This window comes from Erinaceus europaeus, chromosome 3, assembly GCF_950295315.1.
Source record: "Erinaceus europaeus chromosome 3, mEriEur2.1, whole genome shotgun sequence".
NCBI classification, from domain to species: domain Eukaryota; kingdom Metazoa; phylum Chordata; class Mammalia; order Eulipotyphla; family Erinaceidae; genus Erinaceus; species Erinaceus europaeus.
In genome coordinates this window covers 126,178,867-126,190,922 of record NC_080164.1, presented here as the reverse complement: position 1 = coordinate 126,190,922, position 12,056 = coordinate 126,178,867, and the positions used below count along the sequence as shown (strand labels likewise).

The 12,056-nt window shown below is 39.4% G+C and overlaps 1 protein-coding gene across 4 annotated transcripts in view; it reads right to left on the bottom strand.

The window, feature by feature from the left end:
- SHROOM3 (shroom family member 3) overlaps positions 1–12,056 on the bottom strand; it is a 384,232-nt gene that overhangs the window by 128,372 nt on the left and 243,804 nt on the right. The window contains exon 2 of one of the 4 annotated variants that reach the window (XM_060187905.1): positions 2,755–2,836. The exons of the other annotated variants lie outside the window; for them this stretch is intronic. Coding sequence (XP_060043888.1) covers positions 2,755–2,834 — 80 coding nt within the window. The 5' untranslated portion in view covers positions 2,835–2,836. The remainder of the gene's footprint in view (positions 1–2,754; positions 2,837–12,056) is intronic. 4 annotated transcript variants of the gene reach the window in all.

Genomic DNA, 12,056 nt, shown 5'->3' with positions numbered 1-12,056 from the left:
GCCTCTGTCCTCTGTGAGTTCCTGTTCATGCAAAGCAGACAGAAAGTAAACAAATAAATGCTGGGCCACAGCTGGGATGAAACTTGTCAAGGCACAGTGGTGGCCCACAGACAGGAAGGACACAGGAATGAACCAATGTTAAAGGTGTGAAATGAATTGCTTATCTTTCCCTCTTCCAAGGAAATGTGTCCTTCCTCCTGCTGATTAAAAACATGGAGTTGGATTTGAAACATTTTAGATCCTGTCCTACTCAGCTGTCAAATGACAGGCTCTGACCAGTTTCCTCTCTCCTTCACCAGCCTGGGCTGTATTTCCATCGTCTCTTCTATTTAGTTCACTGCTCTCTGCCTGCCTATTTGTGTAAAATGTGAACGAACTGGTCAGGTGCAGTCATCTAATTCGGCATTTGGTTTCATGCCAACGCATTGAGGGCATTCAATAAATAATAGTGCCTGGTGTGCCTTTTCTAGATCCTGGCTGCTTACGTCTAAGAAGAAGCTGGGACTCTTGGATATAAGCTCTAGAAGGAATGAGGGAGAGTGGTACAGCTCTGGAGCCCACAAAGTCAATCTGGCATTGACTGCTCAGTCTGAGATCACACACCTGTATCTGGGCTTGCTGCAGTGAAGTCTATGACAGGCAAATATGACGCCCCTGAGTTGAGTCATTAGGGTATGTGTGACCTTCCTGATAGGGTTTTCTAGATTTAACCTGGGTAAAAGTACACAAAGACATCCTCCCCCTGTGGGCACACTGGCCCATGCTTACTTGCCTTCATTAAGGAAATTCTACTTCCTATGGGTGATTCTGGGAGGGGTGGATAGGAATCTCTCTTGGATTATAGGGGTTGTGCTAATGGAGGAAGAGCAGGGAGAAGACAGAAAGTTCTTACAATGAAATTGCATGGATATATGTCCGCTAGCCACCAATCTATCCACTCATTCTCTCCATCAACCAAGTGATAGGCAGTGATGCTACAAAAATGAATATTATAGGCTCTGGTTCATGGAAGACAATCAGTGATTTACATTTCTATACTTGCTTTCCTTTACCATGTCCAATTGAAAGGCATTCTGTCCTTTCTGGATGACAGAGCCTAGCTAAGGTATACAGGCATCATGACCTGTATAAAGAGGATATTTCTGGGTGGGGAAGATAGCATAATGGCTATGCAAAAATACTTTCCTGCCCGAGACTCCAAAATCTCAGACTCTGTCCCTACATTACCATAAACCAGAGATAAGCAGTAATTTGGTTTTTCTCTATCACTTTCTCTCATTAAAATAAAACTAATTAAAATATTTTAAAAGAGTCAGGATGTTTCTTTGTATTCTTTATATATATATATATTTTAGCGTGATCCCAAATGTTTTCATCTTTAATCTTCCTTCCTGTTGTCATCTGATCTTCACTAAGCTAGTCTAAATAAGGCTTTCTGGTTTAACCTACTATTTGGTTTCTCCCAGCTTTTTAATGATCATTCAAATGCAGACTGGCTTCAGGAAACACCATATAGTTTCAACATAGCCTCCAGCTCTATTTTTAAAGTTGTATTGCCTCAGACTGCCAGAGTCTGGAGAGAAGTCAAGGGACTTGGCCCTCAGTTCATACTAGACCACTTGACTTTGGGGCAATTTTACTTGCCCAGCTGTCCTGCCATTCACCACATGTAGAGTGGCAATAATGCCAATTGTCAGAAAGGGGGGGAACTTGGTGAGCTCATAGCTGGAAAGGATGATGTTCTCAAAAACAAAGCCATGCCATGAAGTAAAATTCTGATTTTATGGCTTATCAATACGAAGCTTCATACTGTTTCTGGCTTCTGCTTCTGTGAGCTTGGCATATCACTTGTAAGGAAGAGGTCTGAATAATTAGCATGACTTGTCTTCTCAAGCACAGACTCCCATATAGACTGGATTTGGCACAAATAAGAACACCACGTTGTAGCTGGCTGGTAATCAAACACTGCCAGCAGGTGAGCAGTGAGTGGGAGGGGCACCTGGTATGGAGAAGCTCTTCTGGACAGGAGATAATTTTTAAAGTGTCCTTCTAAGCTGGGCTCAATTAAAGTAGTAGTTTGAAAAGAAATCATGTTACAAAATGAGGAGCCTGCCATAGTGCTTAAAGATGCAGAAGTCTCTGCAAATTACAGCTTCCAAAAAAGAAAAGAAAAAGAAAAAAGTAAAAGAAAAGAAAGAAGTCACACAGCACAAAGACACCAATGAGTTATTTTTGCCCTTACAGGGCATACAAAAACTTTTTTAAAGCATGAACTGTGGAGGTCTCGCTAAAAGAAAGCCTCCATTTATATTTGCTTGTAATAATCTGAGGGCTGACAAATACGTGAGCGATGTTCACAAAAGTGTAGGTAGAATCCAAGACAAACACAACTTTCACAGGCATAAAGGAAAATGTCAAAATCAATGTCTCATAAAGTATGGATAATAATAATTACTGATATGTTGTAAGTTCCAAATATAAGAAACAGCAAGCACATGTCATTTCTACTAAAAAGAAAGAAAATTTGTCAGAAATAGGATGTTCTTTGAGAAAACACAGGCTAGCCTAAGAGCAGCCTAAAAGTCGCCAGATAGCCATTTTGCCAAGAGAACACTTTCAGTTTACTCACTGAAGGATGTTAAGAGTCATGGATGTTGTATCATTGTCTTCACACCTGCAGCTTCTTCCCCAGAAACTCTCATATAGGAATACAAGCTAAAAAAGGAAACCCATGCCAATGCCATCCTCACTCACAGATTTTGCTGTCTTCTTGAGTGCTGGGTTCCAAGTCTGGGGAGCACCAGAGCCAGGCAGCCGCCCTTGCTCAGCACCATATCTGAAAGAGGCCAGTGACAGGTTGGGTACAGGAGAGCAGGACAACCCCAAGTGAAGAGGAAGAGGCTCTTTCTTACTCACCATGCACTCAGAGCTGGCACTGGTTATAAAAACAACAGAACTCCCCCACGCGGGAGCACCTCCCAGCCACCTTGCCTCACCACTAATTTGCAGTAATAAGCTCAGCTAAGGGCATGAAAGGGAAGAGAGCTAGATGTGGGGCAATAACCAATAGGCAGAAAACAGACCAAGTGCTATGGGGAGTGCTTGAGGTCCATTTTAGGGTAGACACTGTCATCCCACAGGTTCTTCAACAAAATCATCCCTCAGTGATTGGGGTCATGGAGTTAGACATGGATTTAGCAGGTACTCAGGCTTTTGTCTGGGGTTGTGTCCTATGTCTAAAAGCACTCACCTTCTGGGGGTGTCCAGCCAAGAGTCAGTTGTTCTTTGAGACCCAGATTAAGACAGTTTCTGAGACTTCTTAAAGATCTGACTTGCTGCTACTACAAGGCCTTACTAATGTCTTATAAGTGTGTGTGAGTATGGGGCTATATATATATATTTATATATATATTTCAGTTCTGCCTTATTATATATATATATATATATATATATATATATATATATATATATAATTTGTTTATTTATTTTTTTCCTCTTCTGCACCAAACATCATTTCATTGCTACCCAGGCAAAGCTTTATAGGTTCATGGAAGTTCTGAGCTGACCTATGTAATTCATGACCTAGTGCCCCCTTCTCCTCAAGAAGTGAGGTCACTTTTATAGCTGACAAAAACCTTTGAAGCTTCACAAGCAGTAAACACACCCTCTCTCTTGATCTGAGGGCCCTTGGAGAATTCATTCCCTAGAGTCAGACTGCATGGGAAGTAAGATTAGAATGGAATGTTTCATTTCTGCCTTTGAATTTATTTAAAAATAGCTAGGCTGCTTTATTCCTGTGGGTAATGTTAAAGCTTTACAGATGAAGACTGAGAAGAAAATTAGAAAGAATGATTTACACCAGTGACTCATGCTATTTAAAAGTATTGGATTGATAACAACAACAATAATAACAACAACAATAAAAAGACAACAAGGGCAACAAAAGAGAAAATAAATAAAATTTAAAAAAAAGCATTGGATCAATTTGACCTGACCCCATTGCATGCTAGAAAGTTAACTTATAACTTGGTCCCCAACTAGGAAAGTTTGACTAGAAATATTTTTGACTTCTTTAACACTTAATGCCCCAAATAAAAAGGTAATCCAGACATTGTTCATAGTTAACAACTAGTTGATCAACCATCTCTCATTAGGGGTAAATATATGTAATATCAGGCAACTTTTGAATGTCCTGTACATTTAGTGCTATTGGAAAAACAGGGTGGACAAAAGTAGAGTTCAAAGTCTCCTGCTGACTATCCTAAAGGCTTGGAAAAATCTTTCTTTGACCTTTGGAGAAGATAGTCTCTTCAGTATACAGTTCACACTCACTCCACCCCACTTGCAATCCCAGTGTGAGTGGAATGGTGTTGGTCAGTTCCCCCAGCTAGCTAGATGCCATTCATTGCAGAGATCCAGAGTCATTAAATCCTGCCAAACCTGATCTGAAGCCCTGGGAGGGGAAAGGCATTACAGAAGAGGTGCTGAGCCCAGAGCCTTGCATGCTCCCTTTGCCTACACTGCACATGAACTTGGTGAGGAAGCGGGAGACCTTTTGACTCATCATTGCTAGGCTTGTCACAAGGGTGTTTCTCCAGCACAAGTTATTCAGAGTCTTGTCTGAGTTCCGACTGAGGATTTTCTGACAACTCTAAAAGCTCAACTTTATTCTTAGTGCACGCAGATGAGTCATTCAGGGTAGAACTTCCTACCTGCAGAATTTGCTTCTCATCTAGTGGGTCTCTCATGTCCACCTGGAGTAGCCTGTCACTAGGCAGGCACCAACAACTTCTAAAGCTTCTGTTCAGGTTCTTCTCTAAATCATAGCCTCATTTGCAGAGGCTCTAAGAAGAAACACTGAATTTCACAAAAGAAAAGGAGATAAAGGGCCCAAGTCATATGGAGTAATCTTCCTCTTAGGAGAACTTTCTTTTTTCTTTTAAACTATTTTTATTTTTTATGGGAGGAGGTAGGTAGTATAATGGTTATGCAAAGAGACTCTCATGCCTCAGGCTCCAAAGTCCCAGGTTCAATCTCCCATATAATCATAAGCCACAGCTGAGCAGTGCTCTGGAAAAAAAAATCCTATTAATATTTTTATTTATTTATTTTTTTGGATAGAGACAGAAAGAAATTGAGAGGGAAGGAGGAGGTAGAAGTTGAGAGAGAGAGAGAGAGGAAGACAGAGAGATATAGGTACAGTACTCTTAGAGCTTATGAAGCTTCCCCCTGAAGGTGGGGGCAGGGAGCTTGAACCTGAGGCCTTGTGCTCTGTATTGTGTGCACTGTAAGAGGTATGCCACTGCCCAACCCCTGGAGAACTTTCTTTCCTGGAAATATTTCTTTGATTGTTCTCAATTTTTGCTATCAAGGGTCCATTTCCAATTACATTACCAGGGTAAAACTAAGCCTTCAAGTCTTATGCTTTCATTAGACTTCCAAAAACAATAAAAAATTGAGAGGCATTATCTGTTACAGCTGCCAGTGTTTAAATCCCTCCATAACATAGAATGTCATGTCCATTCAAAGAGCACTGTGAGAGCCAGGTGGTGGCTCATCCTGTAAAGCACATATGTTACAATGTGCAAGGATCCAACTTTGAGTCCCTGGTCCCAAAATACAGGAGAAAAATTTCAGGAGTGGCTATCAGTGCTGCAGGTGTCTTCCATCCTCTCTGTTTCTCTCTATATATTAAAAAGAAAGATAAAGAAAAAAGCCACCATGAGCAATGGAGTTACATAGGCACTGAACCCTAGCAATAACTGACAGGAAAAAAAAAGGCACTGTAATATTTTTCCTTTTTTTGGGGGGGGGGATTCTTGTCTTCATTTTCAAAAACTCTTGTTTACTTAAAGTATATATTATAGAAGTATTTTTTCTTTCACTCAAGAATGAAGCCTATTGTTCTCAGGAAATCAAACAAATGAGACTGTTAGGCACAAAGGGAAAAGTGACTTTCATAAAATTCATAGTAATTTTAGGGATGGAGGACCCAGCCTGCATCTGAGTTCCTGCATATTCATTATGTGAAAGTAGCTACACAGAATGCCCATTAAATAATTGCTAACTTCTTTCCCTAAAGGTTTGAGCATTTGTCAGGCAGCTAGGGATGTGTGTATGTTTTTGCACCATAAAGTCTACCAATATGTTTCTAAATAGATGGCTGTTTCTTAAAAAATTTGTCACCTGGAACTTTGTCCTGAAGAACATCTTGAAATTTCAGAATCGCTGCAGAATAAGCTTCTAGTGAAAGAAAAGGGACACCAATCACACATTCACACATCTATCACACATAGTTATGACACATAGTCAGAGTAAGAAGAGTTCCTAGGAAGCATTTTAGAGAACTGGATTTGGTAGCATGCATTGATTAGTCACAGTGCTTACTTGTGACTAGTCTATAGCAAAGAGAATTGACAGGGAATTGGGGAGATAAAATAATGGCTGTGCAGCAGGCTTTCATATCTGAGACCCAGTGTTCCAGGTTCAATCTCTTTTTAAAAAATATTTTATTAATTATTTATTGGATAGAGACAGAAGGAAATAGAGGGATTGGGGAGATAAAAAGGGAGGGGGGAGAGAGAGAAGAGAGAGAGAGAGAGAGAGAGAGAGAGAGGCATCTGTACTACTGTATCACAACTTGTGAAGCTCCCTCACTTCAGATGGAGACCAGGGGCTTGAACCCAGGCCCATTGTAATATGTGTGTTCAACCAGGTGTGCCACTGCCTACCCAACCCCCACCCCCAGGTTCAATTTCTACACTAGTATAAGCCAGAGTTGAACAGTATTCTGGTCTCTCTCAAATTAAAATAAAAACATTTTCAATCTTAAAACAAAAATGATTGGGACATCAGGGGAATAACTTTCCTCCCCTGGGGATATATCCTAAGGAATCAAACACGCCCATCCAAAGACCTCTGTGTATATCTATGTTCGTAGCAGCACAATTTGAAATAGCCAAAACCTGGAAGCCACCTAGATCTCCAACAACAGATGAGTGGCTGAGCAAGTTGTGGTCTATATACACAATGGAATATACTCAGGTATTAAAAATGGTGAATTCTGTAGGTGTCTATCTTTCTCTCCCCCTTTCTGTCTTCCCTTCCTCTCTTCATTTCTCTCTGTCCTAACAACAATGACATCAATAACAACAATAATAACTACAACAATAAAAAACAAGGGCAACAGAAGACCTAGTGGGGGTTGTATTGTTATATGTAAAACTGGGAAATGTTATTCATATACAAACTATTGTATTTACTGTTGAATGTAAAACATTAATTCCCCAAATAAATAAATTTTTAAAAAAAGTAAGCTTGAAATGGAAAAAAAACAAAGACCAAAAAACAAGGGCAACAAAGGGAAAATAAATAAATAAATATAAAAAAATGGTGAATTCATCTTCTTCACCTATTCTGGATGGATCTCAAAAGAATCATGTTGAAATAAGCCAGAAAGAGAAGGATAAATATGGGATGATCTCACTCACTGACAGAAGTTGAGAAATAAGAACAGAAAGGAGAAACACAAAATAAAACTTGGACTGAGTTTGATGTATTGTACCAAAGTAAATGACTCTGGGGGGAGTGGTGGTGGTGGTGGCTTTCAGGTCTTGGTGCATGATGATATAAAAATACCTAGGCTGGGAGTGAGAGTGTTTTGCAGAAAATTTAGACATTTTTTTACATTAATCAATTAATCCTCCCAATTAAAAAAAGTCATCATCAAGGGATTAAAACCAACTACTTCCTTTATGACCAGCTCATGGGAATTAAAAAAAAAAAAGGCACAGAAAGCTGTAGGTCATCTAGGACGAGAAGCTGCATTTTTTCTCTCACTAAGAGAAAGATTGCTATCTCAGAAATATGGTTGCTTAGTGAGAGATCCTTGAAATACCAAAAGCTATGGCACTGTACCATGACCAGCATGATTCAAAGATATAAGGAGACTGAGGGGGCGAAGTCAGGACTCACTCTCTTCTACCTTTAGTGACATCATTCTGAAGATATTTAAATTGTAGTCTTACAGACATAGTGGAAGTACATTTGAAAATCGTAAAATGAGAATACTAGCTCAATAAGGAGAGGGGTCTTTGTACTAGCTCAATAAGGAGAGGGGTCTTTGTCTCCCCACCCCATCTTGCTGATAAGACCTCAATATTCAGAATAGTGCCTAACATATAATAGGTGCTCAATTAATATTTATGGAATGATTATAAGGGTGGTATTGAAAGAATTCATGGATATTCAAAACTATTCAGGAGAGGGTGGGGAATTATCACAACTTATTATTATTAATTTCTTTTCTTTGCCTTGAGGTTTCAAGCTTTCCCCTTCCCCTATTTTTTCCAGATGGAAAGTGAAGGGGGGAGGGGTAGGAGGAGAGGAAGAGAGAGAGAGAGAGAGAGAGAGAGAGAGAGAGAAATATTCTAGTATTGCTCCATCACTCATGAAGCTTCTGCTTTATATGGTGCTCCTAGGTAGTGGCTGAGGGACTTGAACGCAGGTGCTGGCACATTGTGTGTCCTAATGAGTAAGCTATCTCCTAGTCCCTATACAAAATTTCTTAAAAAGAAGACGTGACCGGTCAATTCTATTTTTGCTTTTGCTGTATGCACATAGCTCAATACATCTTGAAGTAATATAAACATGTTTTCTTTTTTTTTTTCTTTATTGGGGGATTATGTTTTACATTCCACAGTAAATACAATAGTTTGTACATGCATAACATTTATCAGTTTTCCACATAACAATACAACCTCCACTAGGTCCTCTGTCATCCCTTTTGGACCTGTACTCTCCCCCCATCACCCACCCCAGAGACTTTTACTTTGGTGCAATATACCAACTCCAGTTCAGGTTCTACTGTGTTTTCTCTTCTGATCTTGTTTTTCAACTTCTGCCTGAGAGTGAGATCATCCCATATTCATCCTTCTGTTTCTGACTTATTTCACTCAACATTATTTCTTTAAGCTCCATCCAAGATGAGCTGAAAATGGTGAAGTCACCATTTTTAATAGCTGAGTAGTATTCTATTGTGTATATATACCACAACTTGCTCAGCCACTCATCTGTTGTTGGACACCTGGTTTTGGCTATTACAAATTGTGCTGCCAAGAACATATGTGTACATAGATCTTTTTGGATGAGTGTGTTGGATTCCTTAGGATATATCCCCAGGAGAGGAATTGCAGGATCATAGGGTAGGCCCATTTCTAGCCTTCTGAGAGTCCTCCAGACTGCTCTCCACAGAAGCTGGACCAATTTACATTCCCACCAGCAGTGCAGGAGGGTTCCTTTGACTCCACAACCTCTCCAGCATTTGCTGCTGCTACCTTTTCTGATGTATGACATTCTCACAGGAGTGAAGTGGTATCTCATTGTTGTCTTTATTTGCATTTCTCTGACAATCAATGACTTGGAGCATTTTTTCATGTGTTTCCCGGCCTTTTGGATCTCTTCTGTGGTGAATATTCTGTCCATGTCCTCTCCCCATTTTTGGATGGGGTCATTTGTTTTCTTGTTGTTGAGTTTGTCAAGCTATTTATACATTTTGGTTATTAAACACTTGTCTGATGTATGGCATGTAAAGATCTTCTCCCGTTCTGTGAGGGGTCTTTTGGTTTGGGTAGTGGTTTCTTTTGCTGTGCAGAAGCTTTTATTATTATTATTATTGGTTTATTACCAGTTTTATTTATTCTTCATGATTTCAAGACCATATGTGAATCTAAAAGAATTGTTGGACTTATCTCTATGCTTAACTGATTTATTTCTCATTATGCAAAGGTTTTTTAATTTGATGTAGTCCCATAGGTTTATGTTTGCCTTAGTCTTCTTTGTAATTGGATTCATTTCACTGAAGATGTCTTTCAAATTTATGCGGAAAAGAGTTCTGCCAATATTTTCCTCTATCTGATAGTTTCTGTTCTAACATCAAAGCCCTTGATCCACTTGGAATTTACTTTTGTGTTTGGTGAAATATAGTGGTTCAGTTTCATTCTTCTGCATGTTTCAAAAACATATTTTCTTGCTTACATAATAATGCACAATCTTTTTTAACTTGGAAAATAACAAAGTCAGTCTTTGAGGAACAGGTTAAAAGTTACATGTATGAAATATGGTTGGAGATTGTTTTTAATTGATTAAGAATTTGAGGATGCTTTCTCTTTTTGCACAGTGCAGATGAAGAGTCTAGAATGTGATAAATTATAAACCTAATGAGGCTCTTAACTTCTCTAGCCAGTCATTATCTCCCAGGAAATGATTGTTGTTCCTTAATTATAAGATGAAACTAAACATTGAGAAATGTTGAAAGTGATCTGATTGGCAAACATACCAAGGACTAACTCTACAGGCATGCCTTCTACATACCAATTAGAGCTGCATCACCCATAATAAAATACTGCATGCTGTTGGCTGTGTTCTATGTTGTCATTTTCAGATTAGAATAACAATAACAATTCCAGTCTGGGGCACTTCCTAGGCACCAGTGCTGGACTTTTCTGATATAGAAAATAAGGACTCTGCCTATGAGTTTATTACTCTGCAGGAAATGCCCTTATTTTCACTTTGACCACACCCAAAATAAGAGTCAGCCTTAAAGACAACAAAAGCAGCCAATCAACCAATCATCTATTTTATGAGTTGTCAAGTAGAGAAATACCAAAAAGCTTTCTTTTTTAAATTTATTTCTCCTTTTGTTGCTCTTGTTTTATTGTTGTAGTTATTATTGTTGTTATTGTTGTCGTCATTGTTGGATAGGACAAAGAGAAATGGAGAGAGGAGGGGAAGACAAAGAGGGGAAGAGAAAGATAGACACCTGCAGGCCTGCTTCACTGCCTGTGAGGCGACTCCCCTGCACGTAGGGAGTGGGGGGCTCGAACCTGGATCCTTATTCCAGACCTAGCGCTTTGCACCACGTGTGCTTAACCTGCTGCGCTACCCCCCAACTCCCCCCAAAAAGCTTTCTAAAAGGAAAGTACATATGCAGGACATTTTATTTTGGTTTTGGAGGGTAGTTCCCTATCAAGGTAAACATAGATATTAGAGCGAGACTGTTGAGTAATTCCAACACTAGAGAACCTATTGGTTTATAGATTAAAAAACAAACAAACTGGGGAGTCAGGCAGTTGCTGCAGTGGGTTAAGCACATGTGGTGCGAAGCGCAAGGATTGACATAATGATCCTGGTTCGAGCCCCTGGCTCCCCACCTGCAGGGGAGTCACTTCACAAGTGGTCTTTCTCTCCCCCTCTCTGTCTTCCCCTCCTCTCTCCATTTCTCTCTGTCCTATCTAATAATGATGACATCAATAACAACAACAATAATAACTACTACAACAACAAAAGGACAACAAAAGGGAAAATGAGTAAATAAATAAAAACCTCACAAGTTTCTAGAACAAAGGGTTTATTTCTAGCCCAATGTAGTATAATGTATGGAATTTTGTATGGACATTACTTCATCAAATGACAGCTGTTTTTCCTTTCTAAGTCTCCTCTATGTGTGCCTTGAGGGAAAGCATGCTGGTTAAGGAGCAGGGCCAAAATTCCAGATTGCCTGGGTTCTAGTCTCAAACCAACATGCATGCAAGATGTTGATATTTGGTTAAGAAGAAAAAAAGAGTGATAAACTTTTTAATTTTGCTGAAATGTAAATATTTCCCAACTTAAGTAAAAGCTATTTTGTAAGATTTGAATTGTAAAGTAGTTGTCTGGATTCCAGAGGAGGCATGTGACCTTATTAGAAAGGGATTGTCACAGTCCTGCTACTTGTGGTAAGGATTACATGAGCAAATGCACTCCTAAACAACACCGTAGGTGCTCTATAAATGTTGGATAAATAAATGCTCTGTGAATTATCATTATTACCTTTTGTCCTACATGAATGTTAATATAGGGACTAAACCCTGAGAAAAGAATCAGTCAGAAAAATTATAATGGGGCTGAGGAGGTAGATTAATGGTTTGTAAGAAGACTTTCATGCTTGAGGCTCTAAGGTCCCAAGTTCAGTTCCCAGCATCACCATAAGCCAATCCTGAGCAATGTTCTGGTAAAGG